The sequence below is a fragment of the Euprymna scolopes genome, chromosome 42, assembly GCF_053919585.1.
Source record: "Euprymna scolopes isolate OS-2025 chromosome 42, ASM5391958v1, whole genome shotgun sequence".
NCBI lineage: Eukaryota > Metazoa > Mollusca > Cephalopoda > Sepiida > Sepiolidae > Euprymna > Euprymna scolopes.
The window spans coordinates 49,012,353-49,035,517 of NC_136523.1; the positions used below are offsets into that span (position 1 = coordinate 49,012,353).

At 35.4% G+C, this 23,165-nt stretch overlaps 1 protein-coding gene across 5 annotated transcripts in view; it reads right to left on the reverse strand.

The window, feature by feature from the left end:
• Window positions 1-23,165, reverse strand: part of LOC145267099 (pseudouridylate synthase 1 homolog) — a 163,249-nt gene that overhangs the window by 123,362 nt on the left and 16,722 nt on the right. For all 5 annotated transcript variants that reach the window (XM_080123097.1, XM_080123099.1, XM_080123101.1 and 2 more), the window contains exons 3-5: window positions 6,870-6,989; window positions 4,515-4,601; window positions 970-1,064 (exon numbers count right to left, since the gene is read on the reverse strand). In XM_080123097.1, the coding sequence (XP_079979223.1) occupies window positions 970-1,064; window positions 4,515-4,601; window positions 6,870-6,947 (260 nt within the window). In that variant the 5' untranslated portion in view covers window positions 6,948-6,989. The remainder of the gene's footprint in view (window positions 1-969; window positions 1,065-4,514; window positions 4,602-6,869; window positions 6,990-23,165) is intronic.

Consider the following 23,165-nt stretch of genomic DNA (forward strand, 5'->3'; position numbering starts at 1 on the left):
AAATTTCAGTTAGATCAGCCAACTAATTTCAGAGAAAAAGTAAAACAGAATAATTATATATGTACACACATATACAGAGACGCACACACACATACATATATATGGTAGCTTCCTTCAGTCTTGACAGACTATTGATACCCACTGTAAGGGTGCCTAAGCATGGAATTTTTGTGGCAAGAGTTGCACAATCTCTAACCACATCTCTCCTGAGTCAATGTTGTTATCAGTAGCAAGTGGAGGTTCAATACGACTGGAAACAATGCAGAGATAAGCAGAGAGCACATACAATGTCTAGAATTCCCAAATGGTCACCCATCTGGTACTAGCTAGGCTTAACGTTGCTTAACTTTGGTGACACAACCAGTGTGTCAATGTTATTATGTTGTATATCATACATACATACACACACACATACATAATGGCTTCCTTCAGTTTTGACAGACTATGGATACCCACTGTAAAGGTGTCTGAACGTGAAATTTATGTGGTAAGAGTTACACAAGCTCCAACCACACCTCTCCTGAGTCGACATTGTTAAATACTAGTGGCAAGTGGAGGTTCAGAACGACTAGAAACAATGCCGAAATAAGAGGAAAGCACATACAGCGCCTAGAATTCCCAAATCGTCACCCATCTGGAACTAGCCAGGCTCAACATGATCTGACGAGAACCGGTGTGTCAACATGATTATGCCATATACATACATATATATACACACACTCACTCAGGCCGTGCTCCAGGGAAATCAGAAGAGAAAGAAAGGAAGACAGAAGAAAAGATGGGAAGACAACATTACAAAATGGACAGGATTAAAGCTGAGTGAGGTGGTCAAACGTGCAGAGGACCGGGAAGGATGGAGAGGACTGTAGTGCCTCAATGGCAACCACCATGGGGCAGGTAAAGTGATGAAAGTGTGTTAGTCGAATTTTAATTTAGGATGCTTTTTTCTAAGTGAGAATTAGAACTTACACTTGGATTCCATAGTAACCTTCCCCTGAATATGCCATCAGTAAAGCCACCTTTCGTTTCCGATCCGATCGACCCGAGGGATGGTGGCTTTTGTCCTGAGAGAATGAAAAAATACAGCAAAATACAATTTAATTTCAACATTAAGAGATTTGAAAGATGCTTTAAGTAAAGGAAAGAAGAACGAAACAATAAAATTGAGATTTGCACAATTTTCAGTTCTTTATTATTTATACAGAGTTCGTACAGATTTTCATGAACTTTTCAAAATTTTCCACGACCGTCTCCAGACAAAATTCAAGTTTTCAAAACAAAACTAGATATATAAAGAAGGATATAAGAAACCAAAAAAGCGAATAATTAACAGAAAAGTACTTTTCGTTTACGTAAAAAACAATATGCCTATCAACAATCATATTTAAATTTCCTGAATCTCTTATATTTGTCCAACCAAGTGCAATTAAATGTAGATTGTTTGACACTGTCTTCGTTTTACTTATAAATTTTGAATTTCCAGTATTGTGGATACAAGAATTACATCCGTTTATCATGAAACTCCCCAATGAGTATATATATAGAAAGTATCAGAGAGTTTCCTGATAAAAGGGACGTAACTCTTGTATCCACAATAATACAATGTATTTCAATTTTATTTTCAGTATTTAAAAATAGTTTAATGGTATATTTATTAGGTACTTGTACAGTTTAATCAAGACATCATTATATATTATTATATTATGAAAAGTTTGGATGTGAATTTTTATATCCTTTTTATTAACTTCCCTTACTCTATGACATTTAAATACTTAAAAAAACTTAATTGTGATTTTCCATGTCTCACTGACTTTAGCAAATAAGGTGTACACTATTATAACTATTTGCTAATATTTTCTCCTCTGAAGAGATGGTAAACATCGAAATCCTATAGGATAAGGAGTTATAATATTTTCAAATGTATTCTTTCTATTTTTTTTTTTTTTTTTTTTTACACAGTGGTCACCACTTATCAAGGCCCGGAAGCCACTCAGGGATAAGGCTTATTGCAAGTACATTACGTTAGTGTGGAGATTTGATAAAGTGTTTAGTTAAGGGGGCGGTTCATTAGGAATTTGTTAACGTTGGACTTGAAGACTTCCAAGTTGTAGTCAGGAGGGAAGCAGGCAGACGGAACAGAGTTCCACAGGCATGCAGTTCTATATATATAAAAGCAAAAATTTATATATGTATGTATGTGTGTGTGTTCGCTTTTTGTGTATGTCTACAAAAGGCTTTTTTCGCCGTGATTCTCGGTTGGCTCACTCCTTCTTAAAACTTTTTATATGCTGTCTAAATAATAATATCTACGACTAAGGAACTCGGGTCGCAGCTATCTTTATTTTACCTGACTTTTACAAGCTATTTTCTATTTTTTGATCGCCACGTAGCGGGGAAAACAGAAACTGACTTCCAGTGCAAAACTAGGTCAAATATCACGTGACTTAACGTTCTCGCACCTGCTAATTTCGGTTTATAAACGTCAACTTAACACTTATCTTTTCATCTATTCCCGTGGTCGAGATGGTTAGGTCGCAGGTTTTTTTTTTTTCCATTTCCTTTCCACCTACGCGTCAAAGGTTCGGAGTTCAAGCCTACCTTTCTACTAAAACATTTTTTTTTCTTTTACACCTCCAAACACCCGGCCAACGTTTTTTTTTTTTTGTTTTTTTTTTTAACAGGGTTTTTTTTTTTTTTACATAGGCATCACCACTTATCAAGGCCAAGAGGCCACTCAAGGATAAGGGTTTAAGAGTGTACAGTAGACATTGGACAATATAGTAAACATTAGTAATGAAAATTTGGTAAATTTGTTAACTTATATAGAACGGCTCATCAAGAACTTATTTACATTAGACTTGAACACAACCATATTGTTTTGATCCCCCCCACACACACACACACATCTAAACACCCAGGCAACGGCGGGTACCCCCCCCCCCGCTAGTAGAATAATAAAAATCTTTTGATTTAAAATTCAAACATTTCACGCCATAAATTTTTAAATCCATTGAATGACTAAAATTTTATATATATATATATATATATATATATATATATATGAGCAAACAGTTAATAAAATATGTTAAAGAACACTTTGAAATGAGTTAAAAACATATTTAATCTGAAAAGGAAACACTAGATAAATTTGAGCCTATAATTTTCTTCATGGTCATTACGACCTCCCTCGAGATTTTCTTTTCACCCTAGCACCTGAACGTGAACTGAAAGAACACAACCCGAAGCTGTTTCATTGGAGATTTCGGCTAAACCGCCGAAAAGCCACATTTTCCATCCGTATATTTATGGCATCCAGGCATCATCTCATTACCTGGTTTGTGATATTCAGTATCTGGAGCGAGTGCAGAGGCCGGTGCAAGGTTTTCGTGACCTTCCTTACGAGACCCATCTGCAACATCTGAACATTTTTTGGTTGGAATCTCAAAATCTGGGAGAGGGCATCCTAATTTGAGCCTATAATCTCCTTCATGGTCATTACGACCTCCCTCAAGATTTTCTTTTCACCCTAGCACCTGAACGTGAACTGAGAGAACACAACCCGAAGCTGTTTCATTGGAGATTTCGGCTAAACCGCCAAAAAGCCACATTTTCCATTCGTATATTGGCTTCCTGGTATAGACTGCCGCTAGAGGTCGTCATCACACCAACAAAGGATTAGTTCAAGACAAAGTTGGACAGGTGCTGGTCAATTGTATTTCCAACCATTTAAATTTGCAGTGCCACTTCCTCCCTGTCTCCTTCTTGATCAGTTTCCTCTTTTTTTTTTTTTACATAGGCATCACCACGTTATCAAGGCCAAGAGACCACTCAAGGATAAGGGTTAAAGAGTGTACATTAGAAATTGGACAATATAGTAATCATTAGTAATGAAAATTTGGTAAATTTGGTAACTTATATGGGAACAGTTCATCAAGAACTTATTTACGTTAGACTTGAAGACAACCATATTGTAGTCAGCCGGAAAGCAGGAAAACGGAAGACAATTCCACAGGGATGCAGTTCTAAGAAAGAAGCTTTGTTCATGGAATCTACGTTTAGGTTTAGGCACAGATAAAGAGTGGGGGGAATTATTGATAGTGTTTACAGCTAGACGAGTGTTTCTTGTGAAAGTTTGGCGAGGGGGGACCATAAATTGAAGCTCAGTCAAACACTTTCCATGAAAATAACGATACATCAGAGACAAACTCGCAACATCTCTTCTGTGAGATAGAGGTTGCAAGGAGGGGAAAAGGACATCTCCTACGAGGCTACGAAGTCTATTTTGAACTCTATCTTTTTTCACTCTCTTCCTGTGCCCTTTTTTTACAGCGACAAAACATGTAATGCCGATTAGATTTACGTAATAATGTTTTCAAAGATGGACCAAGTTTCTCTATTTTTGTAAACTTGATAAATTTTTTCAAAAAGTAAAAATAAAAAAAATAAAATAAAATATTTTAAAAATTAAAAATACAAAATACAAAATAAAAAATAAAAATAAAAAATGGTGTTACCTTTGATTTCTTTGATGGAACATTTGAAGCATCATCCTCTGCCGTTCTTTTTTTGCTCAACTCCGCCGCACCTTCGCTTGCAACGACCTGCAATTTGTAGAAAGTACGAAATAAAAAAGATTGGTTAGGGTTAGAGTTAAATTATATCTGACTGCCGATCCTCATTTATTCACAGAAATTAGTTGCAAGCTCTCCCAACACTTACCTTTGAATATTGTTGCATTGTTGGGGGTATATATAAACAAGTGTATATTACTAGTTTTGCCCGGTCGTAAAATACGCTTAAATATGATTATTTAAATTTGTCCAGATTTTGTATATACTAGCAGAAAGGGGGAGCCCAATTTTATACGCTCGTAAAATATGCTTGAACAAATTTTAATTTGTTCAGATTTCAGATATATTATAGAGTCGTACATTATACAGACTTTTCTGTATTTTCTTTTTTTTTTTTTTTTTTTTTTTTTAATTGCCTCCATTAAGTGCCAATATGAAAAAGCACCAAACTTTTGTCCAGCACCTACGTAAACTGCCCAGAAAATTTTGATAACACGATCCTTATTCTGTATAAATATCAAATTGTCCTACTTGGCCTTTTGGCAAAGATCAAAGTGTAGTATCTGTTCCGGCAGATACTGCAAGCTATGACTAGCTATGACTAGCAAAGACCAGATGTGGGGGCAACCCCACATGCCTGACCTTTAACCAGCTCCCATTTCCCACCTCTCGGGAGCTGGTCCCCTTTTCCCCTTCCCCCTCCCTTCACTCCTCACATTAAAAATCGGCCTTGTGCCTAATTTGCTCGGTGGGGGAGCAAATAAATACCATCTGTTCTGGCAGATACTGCAAGCAAAGACCATATGTGGGGGTAACTCCACATATCAGACCTTGGTTAATGTAGGGGAAACCCTTCATACCAATTGTCACTATCCAGCTCCCATTTCCCACCCATCGGGAGCTGGTCCCCTTTTCCCTCCCCCCTCCCTCTCTCTCCACATTAAAAAACGGCCTTGTGCCTAATTTGCTCAGTGGGGAAGCAAATAAATACAATCTGTTCTTCAGATGCTGCACTTCTATTTCTTGTTCTCTTTCGGTGGAGGAGAAATGCTTCAGTACTGAGACAATTTTTATTTTTGTACCTTTTCTCCACGTTAAAAAACGACCCTGGTGTCTAACTCTGTCCCGTGGGGAGACATAGTAAATAGGTACTTTAGTGTTTGAGTCACAAGTTAAATATCACAAAACAGGGGATGTAACTATCTCAAAATCAAGGAGAATAAGCACAAAAGTCAATCTCAACATTCAGGAATAAACATGATAATCGCAAATTATAAAAATCTCGGGCCGGAACAATGATGGTAGCAGTTCTGATGTGAAAATCCAAAAGTAAACATGGTCGCCGTACCAATCGATTCGGCATGGGACAATCCAACAGAAACTGCAGCATAGTAAGAAAGTGCTAATGTTGTTGTGTGCAGACTTTCAGGTTGAGCTCCTCAATTTGGATTTGCGAGTTTAGTCAGTAAGTGGTTCCTCATAGCAATGCTCTCCTTTATCTTCCTAGAGTATTCCTTGAAAGATAGGGTTCTGTCCAGTGTGTCACCAAGGTGAAGTCGACAATTTTTGCAGGAATCAGAGTTAGGGTAAGATATTTTAAAACCGAGTCGGAATGTATTTTTTTTTTTTTTTGTCTACATACAACACCCAATTTCTCAGTTGATGAAGTAGTTAAAAGTGGGCGTGTTTTTTTTTTTACAGATAACTTTCAACCTCTGACAAGAGAAAAAAATAAATAAGAACAAGCTGAGCATGCAGGGTCCCCCTTTCACGAGTGAATAAATCTGGAAAGAGAATATATAGAGGAGGATTGCTATATCAAGGAAGGTGAGTGATGTAAAGGTGAAACATACCTTGTGCAATGCATGTTATGTAAAGAGATTGTTTGTTTTCTTTGGTGCGCATTGCCATGATACGTTGACGCATTTATATTATGATTGTGATGAACCGACAAAAGAAGGAAAACTTGCCACATGCAGGTGGAATTCTTGGACCGAATGCTGTAAGTTTGTCATTAAAGGAAATGAAGGCTTTGACATTGGGTATGTCGATCATAATGAAGCGGTATGTTGACTGCAGTGAGCCAAGTTATGTCTGTAACTGACATTCAAAATTGGATTTTAAAGGTTCTGAATAAAACTAAGAGTTATACCATTCTAGAAAAAATTTACTTTCACTATGACTAATGTTTGTGCAAATTTTTTTTTTTGAATCCAAGGCATGGTTTTTGAGAAAAGTGCGAATGGAATAGGTTCAAGCCATCCTTTGTCGGGGGACCAAAAAATTAAGAAATCTTACCTCTTTTGCAGATAATGCCTCGGACATTTTGATGGACTTCAAGGCAGACAAAAATCGTGAAACTGTCCTTCTCAGCATATATTGCAGTTCTTTTATCAATCACGTCTCTCGAGGGACAATCTGCGAATAAAAAGAAGTTGATTTTAAAGTAGCTGTCCCTACCCGATGTTGCTTGGGAGTAATAATAAAATTTTAAAAATTTAAAAGAAAAAGTGTTTGGGCATTTATTACTATAGACAACAAATGATTATTGAAATTGGCCTTTTGTCCAAGATCAAAGTGTAGTATCTCTCCTCAGAGGCTGGACTTCCATTTCTTGTTCTCTTTCGGTGGAGGAGCAGTCCTTCACGACTGAGAAAATCTTTTATTTTTGTACCTTTTCTCCATGTTAAAAAACGACCCTGGTGTCTAACTCTGTCCCATGGGGAGGCATTGTAAATAGGTACTATAGACAACAACCCTAAAAATGGTAAAGAAACAAATATATAACAAATGTCACCAAAGGCAAGATAAGTTATTCTTCTACCTTACTTTGATAAATTTTTCATGTTTTAACTTATTTTAAAGTGTTTATTTAATTTGAAACACAAGTAGTGCCAAGCTGCTAAGTTAGGATGACAAGATGGCAGGAATAAGGCTGTCATCTTTGGAGTTTTGATAATCACTCAAAACTCAAAAATAAAACAAAATATTGATAGAAAACAACCCAATAACTCTCACCATGATATTTATTTCTTTGTACATTATGTATCTGTTTCTTTACCACTTTTTCGATTTTTTGCCAATAGTAAAAAATGCCCAGGTATTTTGTGTTTTTTTATTTTTAGAATCCTTTGAGATGAGGTTTCATAATTTGTGCATTCATCCTTTTTTTGCAGACTGTTATCCTCATCTTCACAGTTGATGCTGTTGCATCAGATCTCGGCCAACTCTTCTTCTGGCCCTCTTCAGATGATTAACCACGACGGATAGGAATGCTGAGACTTATAACTGTATCCCCAGTAATTGTTTGGCTAGGATTGAAACCGCTATCTACAGACAATGCTCACCTGGAAGCCTAGAGACTCAACACATCCATCCACTGTGATACATTGAGTCTCTACACAGGCCGGCGGATTAATTGGCCAAAACGTGGGGAGACAACAACTACAGAAGGCAGTAATTACTGGGGATACAGATTTATAAATTCATTTAAAAAAATAAAAATAAAAAATAAATAAATTTTAAAAACTTTATTTTATACTGTAATTTTTATTTTGAATGATATAAGGCTATTTAAAAGTAACTTCTAAAGAACTTTTGTTTTTTGTTTTTGCAGAATAACAAAAAATTTTTAAAATGGTAAACATTAATCAGAAGTGACTTTTCCGGGGCATCTATAATATAAATCGCACCTGTCTATTTAAATGTATGTATGTATATTTGTATGTATGTCTGCCTAAAACTTCCGACAGAGGCGACGGATTTTCACAAAATCGGTATCCTTTGGACAACAAATATCGAAAAATTGGCCAAAAACATTAATTCCTTCACCCTCAACTGGGCACTTTTCTGTCGCTTTTTTTCGCCGATATTTTCAAAAGTCATACTCTTTTTTTGATTGTCTAGCCTTAATTTAAACCTACGTCACTTCTGGTTTGGCGATGGCCGCAATAGCAAAGATGTCACTTTTTTTCACGGTACAGGTTCGAGCCTGTGTGCCTACAACCACTTTTTTTTTCCTCAACACACAACTTTAAACATCTGGGCAATGCCGATCACCCAGGCTAGTTCATATATATTAGATCAGATCAGCTGCCAGAAAATGTCAATAAAGACGGATGGAACCTTTATAAATTAAATCCAATTTTTTAAGTATATTAAAATAATGTACTTTTGTTTTTTTGGAGAATGACTTGCGAAGTTTGAAAAAAAAGGATAAAAAATTTTTTCTGTTCTCTGATGAGTCCATCAGTTATTGCTACAACCAATTCAACCAAAACATGGTTTTAATTGTGTAGCAACATTAAAATAATGTTTATCTCTCATCATCATCAGGATGGGCTCCTCTCCAGAGTTTCCCATCAGGTTCACAGTTGGCGTCGTGTGCTATTTGCTGGATGTACGTGGATCTAGGTCATCCTTTGCTTGCGCGCCAGTGTCGTGGAATCCATAGCAATACATCACTCACCAATTCATGCTTGCTCCTCAGACAGTGATTGGCAAATCGTAGGCATCTTTCCCTGATGGTATTAGATATGGCAGATAGGTTGCCATAAAGCTGCTGCTTTGTGGGATGTTGTAACAGTATTAAATATATCTTGGCAAAATCATCCCACAAATCATCTCTATCTCTAATGTTATACAATAGGAAATTTCTCTGTAAGTCCGGATTTTTTTTAATTTCATTTAAATGTACCTTATATGTCTGGGAGTGTTCTTAAATAAGAATGCCTCCAATAATTATCGCAAATAAAAACTTTTTTAAAAAGACATTAAAGATGGAATAGTCTTATTTCGATCAAAGTCATCACGTTCACAGTCTAACATCTCAAATGCATGAGAAGTTTTACCACTGCACAAATGTGTCCGATGTATAAAATCAACAGTAGGTTCTCTGATAAGACAGGGGCTCATACAAAATGAATGATTCTGTTTCGAGCATAATTGGACCATGATACTTAGTTTTTGCATTTTAAACTTAAAAGTCAAGCCATTATATATAAAAAATATTTTTATAAAATCAACAATAGGTTCTCTACAATGTATTGTGAATTAAGTTATTGCAGGGAGGCATGTGAAGCATCGTCCCAGTGCAACACGATGGGTCCCCAACTAGAGCAAATAATCAAGCAATTTGATTGAAGAGTAGACTATTTCACCGATTTCGATGACAATAAAAATATGTGAAACATTCGTTGATCATCATTCAATTCTGGGCAATGTCGGGTCTCCCTGCAAGTTTGAATATAAATAAAAGATATAAGTATGAATTTGTCTCCCTCTGAATTTACTCTATTGTTTAATGGTAGGGTTTGCAACGTCAGATTATAATCTGTCCTAGTTTCAGGTTTTCATTTAAAAAAATGAATGCAAAACTCGGACCTATTTTTTTTTTTTTTTTTGGCACTAATACAGAGTGTCTAAAAAGTCATATATGTAATGCTTTGGCGACAACATTATTATTTGCTATGGCAATGTCAAATGGCCACTACATTCCACGGACTTGACTTTTTCTTGTGGGGATATTTTAGAGTCTGTGAATCGAAGGAAAATCAGGAACGAAATAAGGGAGTTAAATCGCAATCCAGAGATTCTACAATCTGTCATGAATAATGTTTTGGAAAAAGTACAAATATGCGAAGCTGAAAATGGGCAAGATTTAAAAAGACATTTTTTTTATAAATAAAGATGGTTTGAATTTTGCATTTTTTTTTTATTTAGATTTCCCAATGTCTTAGTCAGATTGTGTTAAAATTACAGAAAAATATCATAAAAAATAACGAGTCTAAGTTCAAAACCCTTCAATGACTTTTTGAACACTCTGTAGTAACGTTAATTCAAGTAAATGCAACTTTACATAATAACCATCTTTTTTTTTTAGGTAATGTCACTAAATAGGGTTTGTGGTTTATATGAGAAAAATGTGTAGGTATTAAAAATGTTTCTTAAAACATTATTACATGACGAGTCATTTCGTGTAAAAAGTTCATTTATTTTACCCATCGAAACTCAAAAATGCACAATCAAAATGTATAAACATTGAATGAATAAAAATCAAGATGGCTGCAACCAGCAATTTCGTAGAGCAAGGCATCCACAAGGCTAGTGAAAATTTGAAAACATTTCCAATTTTGACGAAATAATGGAGATCATCATTATCCATCATCCTTGAACTCACTACACGAGTTTATAGTGTAATTCAAATCTTGTCCGTAGCTGAATAATTGATGCTTCACCAGGAATATCAAGGGTATTTTTTATCATGACGCGATCGCTAGACAGGGTGCCTAACATGGCTTATGAGAGTTCCATCTACCCTCGAGAGAAGGATAGACTGCACCAGTTTCTCAACCTGGTATTTTATCGCGTGGTATATACAGCACCTCACCTTCCCAAATGGTCACCCATATGGTACTGCCCAGGCTCAACATGGCTTAACTTCGGTGATCTGGAGAGAACTGGTGTGTCAACGTGATTATACCGTATATCATTGTAGTTATGGTTGTATCAAAATGAAAGCAAAATCAATAACTGATTCTTCTTAAAAAAAAAAAAAAAAAAAAAAAAAAAAAAAAAGAGTCCGACGAAAGAAACAAATTCCGTAACAGTAAAAATTTGAAAATATTCCCAATTTTAACAGAGGTTACATCAACCTAAACATTGTTAGAATAACATCCAAGATGAGAACAGTAGTTCCAATAATCAGAATTATTGATCCTCATCTAAAAAATCTGAAACATAACATCAGTCAGATTGTTCATTACACACATAAGCCTTCCTCGGTCACCCAATGCACCTTAGTGCCTGCGATATCCAGATGCATTATTTCAAATTTTGTAATCTTCATCTCGAACTTGGTGATCTATAGGGAATTTCAAACTGAATTCTTTTTATTTAAGCAGGTTGTTCTCGTTCTATCAGCCATGACTTTGTAGAAATGCTGATGCATTATATTCTTAGTTATTAACTGCTCTGACAGAGTTTAAAATAGACTTCATAGCCTAGAAGGGGATGCCCATTTCTCTTCCCTGCAACCTCTTTCTCACAGAAGCGACGTTGCGAGCCTTTCTCTGCTCTATTGTTATTTTTATGACGAGTGCTCGCCTGAGCTCCAATCTATGGTCCCCCCTCCCCTCGCCAAACTTTCATGAGAAACATTCCTCTAGCTGAAAACACTATCAATAATTTCCCCCACTCTTTATCTGTGCCTAAACCTAGACATAGATTCCATATCAGCAAAGGATGGCTGGCTTGCAAAGAGATTAGCAGCAGCAATAGCCGAAAAAGACACATATGCAAATTAGAAAGTGTGTGCAAGAAGGAAAAAAAGAAAACGTGCACTACGTAGTCAGCAGAAGCAAAGTGCATGTCAAAGAAAATGGACATGTAAAGTCAAGGACAAGAATGGGTTGGCATGCAGTCGGAGGAAGGAGAAATGGTGTCAAGCAAGATGGACATGTGGCAGTGAGAAACTTTAAGTGGTGTCGAGATGGGAGAGTAATGGAAATAAATACTTTTGTTAAAAAGGAAAAGACGCCACCTTGGATTTATTTATTTTTGTTTGTTCTTTTTCGACAGTGCTAGATGACATGGAGATCCAAGAGAAGTTTGAATTGTAACGAACACAGTTTGAGCATAACAGCAACATTACATAAAGTCAATAGGTATCTTTTTGTCTTTGTGATAAGCATCTTTCATTCTTGTTAGCTCCTTACTTCAAGTGGCTTCATGTCTTGTCTTGGGCGATTTCAATGAAAAAAAAAAAAAAAAAAAGCCAAAACATGAAAATAACTACCAAGTACAGTAGACTGATTGATTGGTTGTTTTTGTTTTACGGCATATCAACCTATTTCAGGTTATTTAATGCCGAATCCAGTGATTTTTAAGAAAAATTTTTTAATAAAATAGATTTTTTTTTTTTCAAGTCTGTTTCTATTTAACCCATAGTTGGGACCCTAACAGGTACTACCACCTCGAGTCAGAGTGGATCTGAGAGCAACGGCAATTAAAGAGTGGCTCCACACTCCCCAAAACCCCCTCAGCTGGGGGCCTCATTGTCAGATCATATCCAGAACCACAACAAATTGAAATCAATATTAAAAAAAAAAAAAAAAAAAAAAAAAAAAAAAAAAAATTATTCATCAATTTGAAAAATTTATTTTCAAAAATACAAATTTAACATAAAAATAAAATCGCATGGTTATATCAAGGCTGCCAAGATATATTATTAACATTATTGTTAATAATATCTCGGCGGCCTCGGTTATTTCATATCACAGATAGGATTTAAAGATTAAATAATTCATTGAGATAATCAATATTTTTTCCTGCCACAATAAAAATTTTCAGTTCTTGTTCAGAATTCACTCTACATTAAAAGAAAAACAGAAGAAAACTTGGTATGATGTATGTACTCGTGACAAAACGAAAATATCATATTCCAAAAATCACATAAATTAAGTATTTTATTTCATAAAAGAAAATCATTTTTAATTGATTAATGGAAGCCATAGGAATTACAACATAAATCTAGTAAGGATGAAATACTGTTTTTTTTTTTTAACTGGCAGGCAAGACTATCACATCTACAAGGTGACTTCAATAAGTTTCCAGACTTTTCTCATATGGGCACTTTTATTGATAGTACACACATGAAACTATTCCCTTCAAAGTAATCTCCCCCGGCTGCAATACCCTCATTGTACTGTTTCAACAACTTCTGGAAAGCCCTAAGGAAGTCCTCTTGTGGGAACATGTCAATGACCCTCATCACAGCATCTTTCATCTAAATTGTTTTATAATGACAGCCTCTAAGGTTTTCCTTGAGTTTAAGGAATAAGCTAAAGTTACAGGGAGTATGGTCTGGACTAGAGGGAAGGTGAGAAACTATCTTGATGCCCATCTTGGTCAAATAGTCCGTGACAAGGCCACTGATCCAATTTGAAGATTTCTGGCCTCTTCCAACGGCATCTTTTCCTGAACTTCCTTAAAACCTCAACACAGTATTCCTTGTTGACTGTCCAGTTGGATTACTCATTGAATATAGATTATGCCTGTGCTGTCAAAAATAAATAAAATAAAAAAATAAGTTTCTGGTTGGATTTGCACCGTCTGGCCTTCTTGGATCTGGGAGAGACAGCATGCTTCCACTGGAAACTCTGTCTCTGGATCATAGCAGTAGATCCAGCTTTCATTGAAGGTCATCAGAGCATCCTGTGGGATTTGAATTGATCAGCTCAACCATCTCCCTTCTATCATGACAATGTCTTTCTGATCTTCTGAAGTTCCTAGCAAATAATTTTGTGTACTGTTCCGAAACTGATATCAAACTGTACACTTATTGTCTATAGACAGTCTATATCCATGAAATTCTTTATTTGGCCAATCAACTGTGGTGTTCTGACTTTCTTAGTCCTCTCATCATCCCTCAGACTGCCTTCCTTGAATCTTTTATACCACTCAGAAACTGGCACTCAATTCATGCAAGACAGCCCAAAAGCAGCCTGAAGCATTCCATAGATTTCTCTGGCATTTTCTTCAAAGTTTAAAAACAGAATTTTATTGCATATCGTTCTTCTAAAGTGTCCTCACGTCCAGACTGCATCTTTGAAATTCACCAGCTGTGACAATCAGGCTTTAGTAAGCACAATTAATACTTGAAGCTTGCGTTTTCGCATTTCACCAGACTGTCCCAAACTGAACTCTGGCATATTAAATTACATATAAACCAGCAGGTCAGATCAGGTGACACTTATATCAGATTCGAAAAGGAGTATAATGATACTAAATTTCCAGCAAGCGTCTATTGCGCCCCCCTCCTCATCGATTACAGACATAACTTTTAGATTAAATTTTGTTTTTTTTTTAAATATTTTTTTTATGGCTTATAATTGAAAACTGATCCAACGATAATGTTCTACTAAATTGAACACCAACTTTATGACCTTCATAAAAAACAAAAAAAAAAGGGGGGGGGGGGCTCATGTGACCAGTAAATATTCCCGTCTAAAAAAAAAAAAGAAAAGTGACTAACCATTTAAAATGTTGTATTTAAACCAATCTAATTTAAACTAAACAGAAATATTTATATCAAAAATTTTAAAATTCAAAAATTGTTTTATTGAAATTTTTAGAATGCTAAAACTCAGACTCATTGAATTGTCAGTTGTTTTTAATTATTATCAAAACGTTTTCGTCTGTTTTTTTATACAAATAAACTTTGTATTTAATTTTTTAAATGAATTGAAGATTTTTGGAATCATTTATTCTGACACTAAAACAGGACATTACTGTGATATTCGTTTCCAGCATACCCCAAAACCTGTAAAAAGTAGTCATTTTATTTAGGCGAGTCTCGAGTTGGAAAGGAGAGAGATAGATAAATCTAGAGAGAAGAGGGGATAAAGAAAGTTTCCTTCGTAACCCCCCCCTTTTTTTTTTAGATGGGAATATTCACTGGCCATGCGAGAGAGTCACCCTTTTTTTCTCTTTGATGGTCAAAGTTGGTCAATTTAGCAGAACATAATTGAAAACTGATCCCAATGATAAGTCATACAAATTTTTTTTTTTTTCCCAAAAATTGTTTTTAAATAAATCTGAAAGTTAAGTTTGTAATCAATGAGATTAACTGGAAAGAGTAAAAAGAAAAAAGTGTAAATTGTGGAATTTAGAGAAGGGGCGAATAATCTCGTAGACATCCGAACTTTCTCATGAAAAAAAAATTTTTTTAATAAAAAATTTTAATTTGACCATTTTATCTACATGTTTGATATTTAATCCGGCTCAATATTTTATTAGCCATAAAATAAGGAAAGTAGAGAAGTTGGTAATGTGTCTTGGACACAGCAGCAAATAAAAAATATAGCCGACAAGTTCAAGTTTTATGGGAAAAAAAAAAAAAATGAATCTGAAAGAAATCCTTACATCATTCATAAGGAAAGCTTGCTTTGCTACAACGAAAAAAATTTAAGTAAAAAATTTTACATATAAAAAAGTTCTCATTACATCTGAGACTCGTCAATAACGATAAAAAACTTAAATTTATTTCTACCTTTGCAAATTGAAAATTTGTATTTAAATAAACATTATGTTTATTTACTAAGAAAAAAAAGAGAGCATTTTGTTGGCTTTTTAAATATTTTCAAATTAAAAAAAAAAAAAAAAAATTTTATATTGAATGATGAAATCCATCTTCTGAAAATTTTCACCTCCAACCATCAATTGACTACAAATAACGGTCCAATGCACATGGCAAATTAGATTCAACACCTCCGAGAATTGTCTCTCAACTGATGCTTGGTAATCCATTGAATCTTTTTAAAATTGGAATACTGTTATTTTACAGCCTACACGAAATCATTACCATAAATATTTTACAAGACTTGTTGGATGCATTTTACAACCTCAGAAGCCATTTTCTTTTTAGGCCGCTGTGTTTACACATTACCAGAGAAGTTTTTATCCACTCTGGTTTAAAGATTTACAAAGGGGCATCTTACATTGTACTTAAATAAAAAAAATAAAAAAAAGAGTATCTCACACTAATTACATTCTCTGAGAAATTTCACCATCAACCCCCCCCCCCACATCCGAGTCTAACTTGACCATTCTATCAATATCTTTAATATTTAAATATTTTTTTTTAATTTAAAGGGGGAGGGGGGCATTATTAATCAAACTTTCTCAGACATTTCACGATCAACCCTCAGTCTAACTTGACCCAACATCAACATGTCCCAAGACGGACATCCTGCGTCAATCAATAACGATAACACTATCGTTAATTGAAGAGTTATCATTTAGCAATTCATTTCTTGAAATTGTTTGATTGCATAATTTTTTCATGTAATGCGGCTCCGCACAAGTATTTTTCTTACAAATTGAATGCACTTTCATGGAAACGTCACGAAGAAGCCGCACATAATCTAGCTTGAATTTTTTCTTTCTTGGAACTTTTGGTTTCGATACGCACATCGGATCAGGATTTATCGCTTTGGAAATCATAGTTTGTATTTCGGCATCGGTCAAATGTTGTACCATCTTTGTTAGATTTCTGCTAAAGAACAAGACAATAACATTGTTACAGACGTGGACGATGTGTCTGATTCGGTATCGGGGATTGAGGATGGTGGGATCCAGTAGAAACTGAATGATTTTTAAAAAAATAAATAAATAAAAAATACAAATTATATGCAGAGTTTGGGGCCTTTTTTCCAGTTCTTTTCAAGAAAATCAATTCGCTTAAAAAAAAAAAAAAAAAAAAAAATTTTGTTTCTTCATTATTAGAGAGAAATTTGAATATTAAAAGATTGAATTTCAAGTAAAACTAATGGTAGCTATTTAATCATGTTGCAATAATGAACATATCCAAAAATTATGAAAACCGATAAGGTAGAAAACTTTTGATGAAGATAATTTTCGCTAATTTTTTTAAAAACGGAGTTTTGCTAACAAAAAAAGAAAAACAAAAAAAGAGTAATAAAACTTCAAAAAATTAAAATTTAAAAAATAACAAGCCGCACGTGCGTGGTACCCCTCTGGTGCTGCATATGAAATGACACCACGAAAAATAGTGAAGAAATGATGAATGTGAGAAGTGTGAAGGGCCAACGTTGCCTTCATATTTTCGCCAAGTTTCAGAAAATTCTAATGGATGGGGCAAAAGTTATGAGGTAAAAAGTGTCATTTTGTGACATTTTGGGGCATTTGTGACCTCTTTTGGGCTCCTGGGAACTCTGAATCCCAGTGAAAATGAATAGACAGTGCAGTTTCACACCTTAAGACATGTATATTTGAATTCAACACCATGGAAAACCACTATATAGACATATATATCAAGTTTTTGATTAATATGGGAAAAAAAAAAAAAAAAGGTCCAAAAAGGCATGTTTTTTAGCCCTAAAAGTCCCAGAGGGATGCAAACCAGAATTTTGCCAGGGTCACACATATTGAATTTATATTAAGAACAACGGTCTCCACATTTTGGCCAAGTTTCAGAAAAATCTAATGGATGGATCAAAAGTTACGGGGCAAAAAGTGTAAATGGATAACGGTACAGTTTCAGGCCTTAACACATGTATATTTGAGTTGACCACTGTGAAAAACTACTACATAGTCAGACATATCAAGTTTTTGTTGACAAATATGAAAAAAAACATAGAAAGAGGCGTTTTTAACACTAAAAATCTCCGGGGACGCGAACCAGAAGTTTGCCAGGGTCACCCATGGGCTCCACATTTTGACCAAGTTTCAGAAAAATCTAATTAATGGATCAAAAGTTATGGGGCAAAAAGTGTCACTTTTGGCCATTTTTGACCTCTTGAGCCCTTGGGGGCGCAACGGGAATTTTTGTAAAAAAAAAAAAAATTTTAATGTGCACATCTATTTAATGAAATAGAATTTGTGGCAAAATTTCAGGAAAAACTAATGGACGATTATCTGGCAATAGTCCGGATTAACATAGGTCTCTCTCCGATAAATCGGGGGGACCAAAAATATAGAAACTGGAGGGTTTGAATCGTAATAGGAAATAATTATTTTCTGAAAATTTTGAAAATCTTAGGCCAATTCAATAAAACTCAGTTTTACTAATTGTCTTTGAAATCTGTTTATTAATTAATTTATTTTCTACCCTATCGCTTTTCATAATTTTTGGATATATTCATTATTGCGACATGAAAATTAAGATAAAATTTGTTTTACTTGAAATTCAGTATTTGGATTTTTGCTCTAATAATAAAGCAAAAAGTAACGAAACAGAAATTCCTAAAAATATTCTAATAATCGGTACCTTTGGAAGATGGGAGGGAGGAGATCCAAATAAACATTTATACAATAAAAACTCTTACGATCTTTACTTTTGAAATTAAAAAAGTGCAGTAACTTGTTGGATAAGTAAACTGTATAAAGCAAAAAACATCTCAGAAATGTATGACAGTAGAACCCCCGGGATATAGCATTAAAAATGAGTAAAATACAGTACAGTTTACAATACACATGTATCTAATCAAATAACATAAATAACACTAAGGTGAGGCAAATAACGTAATCAGGGGCCGAAAAAACATTGTATTCCACATCGTAACAAAAAAAAAAAAAAAATTGTATCCTAGGGCCACCGTATCCCTGGGTCCTACTGTAGTTCATATTTTAGCATAGAATATTAAATTAAAAAATCTTATTTCTGAGGAGGAGGTATACCTTGAAAATTCAAAGAACATAACACCACAATACCATCCTGGTTTAACACATTATGTTAGTTAAATAATTTATAACTAGCAGGACCTATGGAAATTCCACAGAATGAGAAATATATTTAATCAACAAATGTTTTAGTAAAGCCGATATTTTTCTGAATAGCGCAAAAAGTTTGTTTTTTTTTTGACAGAAAACCAATAACACGCAAATACAGGATGGGACGATAAAATTGTCGCCCTAGAAAAGAAGACATGATTCCATTTCCATTTGACAAAAACAGGTTTTCTTTTTTTGTTGCAGGCCATCTACTAGTCGGCCAGTTTTGTACAAATCCCAAGAGCGATAGGAACCATCTATCATGTCTGAAAGTGACACGATGTTCAACAAGCGAGATCGGAGATGCGCCACTGTACAACTCATGCTCTCTACTGATCCTAGTCATGACCACAGGACCATTGCCAGCACCTTCAAAATACATTGCTGAACCAGGGTGATGAAAATGTTTCTAGCCACAGTCATGGTCTTTGGTATGGTTTCAAGTGAAGGCCACATCATGCCACCTCACATCTTCAAAGTTGGCTTGAAAGTTAATACCAAAGCGTTCCTGGATGTGCTCAAGAGCGTAATGATCCCCTGGTGTAATCAGGGCTCGGCACCAGCCAACAAGTCCAAAGAGACTCAAGGTTGGTTGGTTGTTTTGTTTTACAGCATATCAACCCTTTTCGGGTTATTTAATGCCGAATCCAGTGATTTGGAAGAAAAGTTTTTTAGTAGAATGTTTTTTCAAGTCAATTTCTATTCAACCCATAGTTGGGACACTAACAGGTACCACCACTCCGGGTCAGAGTGGACTTGGAAGCAATGGCAATTAAAGGGTGGCTCCACACTCCCCAAAGCCCACAAGCTGGGGCCTCACCATCGGATATAGTTTAAGGTCATATCCAGGACCCAAAGAGACCCAAGTTTGGCTTCAGGAGTGTTACGACTTTGTACCCTTCCCTTACTGCCCCTCCTCTGATCTAAACCTGCTGGACTACTTGGTTTGGTCATACATCGAAAACATCATCAACATGACCTCCCACAACACCAAACTCAGCTGGATCGCCACCATCTGCTAAATATTCACTGAGCTCCTACTGGCGCTGGTGGAAAGAGCAAATTTTAAAATTTAGCTGAAAATTTTTCCTTTTTTTTTTTTTTTAAATAGACAAGCAAAACAAAAAAAAATGTGCAAGTCATGTATAAGCAGAGAATACACACGCATACATAGAAACATGCAAAGCGGTTACAAAATGTTAAAGTGAAAGAGAAGGGGGAAAAAAAATTGCTTAATAACGATTCAAATAATACAAGGGGCATAAGTCATTTTACATGGCAAAGAGTTATATCCCTTGTATTCTTGATTTATCATTTACGGGGCGGGGGGGGGGGGGCTTCTTGGGTGTGTTGGAGGGGAGGGGGTAAAGCAGATCAAAATGGAAACTTAACCCTGTTTAAATATAAAAAAAAAACGATGTTAAATTTGTTAAAAAATAAAACAAAAAACAATATTAAAACTTTAAAAATGGATAAAAAAATGTTTTGTACGTGTAAAAGAAAAATAATGGGGGGGGGGGTTGGTGGCAGGTAGGCTCGAACCCGGAGCCCTGAGGCCAATAGGCTGACAACATACAACTGCACTACGGCGACAGAAGCAATGTAAAACGTTAAATTTAGCGATTAAAAAGGGAATGAGTTCAAACAGATGCTCGATTTTATTGAGGTTAAACATCGCGCCATGGGAGACTGAAATCCGTGTTTAACGATTTCTGCGAGACAATTTTTTGGGGGTTTTATTTTTTCTCTCCAACTGAATAGCAATTGTCTGATATGACGGTTTTCGCCAACATTGATCAAACGTATGAGTGGCAAGGTTTGTTTCAGTTTTGCGTTTTTATACCGAAGAGCGAAAGACACGCGTGGGCCAATAAATATGGCAAAAATTGCGCATAAAAGTTCCCCAAATTAAAGATGCATGCCAAGTTGTTTCGTAAATCTTAGATATCATCTCGGTAGCATATAAAAAGTTATAAGAATGAGCAACCAACCCGAGAACCACATACAGAAAAATGCATACACACTAACACACATTTTGCCTTTTATATATAGAATAGCGGGGGAGGAGGGGGGGCGTTGCCCGGGTGTGTGTGGGTAAATGAAAAGAACAATCATTGGTCGGGTGTTTGTTTAAAAAAAAAAAAAAAAAAAAAAGCCTTGACGTGCAGTTGAAAAATAATCAAGTGTGAAAAAAAATGTGCATCGTTTAACAGCAGGTGCCCGTTTTTGACGAGTTAATGACGTCAACTTTGAGTGCGGGACAGTGTTTTATTTACCCCGAGTCTGTTCGCTTTTTTTTTTTTTATACGAAAAAGCTTAATGCACATGCGGCGATCGAAAATTGTTGAATATTTATCTTTTCAAAATCAGGCAAATTAAATAGACAGGCAACTCTGGTTGTTAACTAGTAGATATTATCATTTAGGCATGGTATAAAAAGTTTTAAGTTGTGAGGCGACCAGTCGCTTCTCGGAAAAAAGGCTTTCTTGGACATACACGAAAACGCAGACACACAAACATTTCCGCTTTTATATATATACTAGCAAGGGGTATCCAGCGATACCCGGGTGTTTTGAGGGGTGTGTGGCTTTTGGGGGGGGGGGTTAAAATAAAAAAAAAGGTTTTGGTAGGTGAGTATGAGGATCGAACCCGAACCTTTGCAGCAAAGTTAGAAATTAAATTATGAAAGAAAAAAAAAAAGTGCGAGGTTAACCACTGGGCCACCGTGACAAACAACGGAAACACGTTTGAATTTATTTATTTAAGTATTAAAAACAGGTGGCCGCAATAAAAGTTAACTCTGCTGCTTCTATTTGACCTAATTAATGAGGTCAAATAATAGTCACGCAGTTATGGATTTGTTTACCCAACAGATGTTGGGGAGGGGGAAACCAGCTCCCCATTGTCCAGATTGAATAGCAATTGTCTGATATAAGAGGAGTTTGTCCCCACATTGATCAAAGCTGATTGCTTCTGGACGTTGCCAAGAACACTTCCGTTTGAATTTAGTTTCACTTTATTTATGCTAAAAAGCAGGACAAACAGGGGACAGAGCGAAATAGCACGAATCTCATAAAAGTCGGTGTAAATAAATGTAGAGGCGACCCGCGTTCCCAAATCCTAGATATTATTATCCAGGGGCTATATAAACAGTTCTAAGCGATCGTAACGACCCCGGGAGCGTGTGCGAAAGAAGCCTTTGCGAGACATACACAAAATGGTCACACACATTTTGCCTTTTATATATATAGACTAGCGAGGGGTACCCGGCGTTGTCCGGGTGTTTGGAGGTGTGTGTAGAAAAAATGTTTTAGTAGGTAAGTATGAAGATCGAACCCGAAGCCTTGAGCTAAAGTTGTAAATTCAAGTGTGAAAAAAAAAAAACGTGCGACATTAACCATTGCCTCACCGCGAGATGCTAACGGAAACACGTTTGAATTTATTTGATTACTTGGATTTGGCAGGTGCCCGTTTTAATGAGTTAATGAGGTCAAGTTTGACTGCGGGATAGTATTTCATTTACTGCGGGAACGCTTCCGAAGATGTTATATGCGGCGAGCGACAAATGTTGAATTTATCTTCTCAAAGTCGAGCAAATTAAATAGACAGGCGAACTTCGTTGTTAACTCTGAGATATTACGATTTATATGTGATATAAAAAATTTTTTAAAGTTGTTAGGTGACCGACCGCTTCTCTGAAAAAAGCCTTTTGTAGACATACAGAAAAAGCGAACACACATACAAACATACATACATTTTCGCTTTTATATTTATAGATAGATAGAAGATTGTAACCGCTATAACTATCTTCCTATCCGGAAAGATTTTTTTTTTCCTCAAATTGAAGCATAATTTGGTATTATAAAAACATGCTGGGGGGAAAAAAAAAAATTGTTAGGCAAAAATCAAATAGTTGTTAGATGCAATGTTACTAGTAGCTAAAATTTGATACAATAACTACTAGGATTTAGAAAATTAGAAAAAAAAAAAAATCAGAACTTTTTAGGGTATCAGATTAGAAAAAGAATTGTATCTAATTTCCAACGAAAAACTTTTTCTTTGAACCAAATTTTCCATTGCTGGTATAAATAAATGATAAATTTATAGATTGCAAACTACCAGAAAAACTAAAATCTATAGATCCCCCCCTCCTCACAATTGTATTTTTTAAGTTTACAAAAATATATATGCATACTAGCAGAATGGGGGGGATGCTTTGCTCAGGCATAAAATACGCTTAAATATATTTTAATTTGTCCAGATTTCATATATATTATTATAGTCGTGATTTCAAAAGTAAAA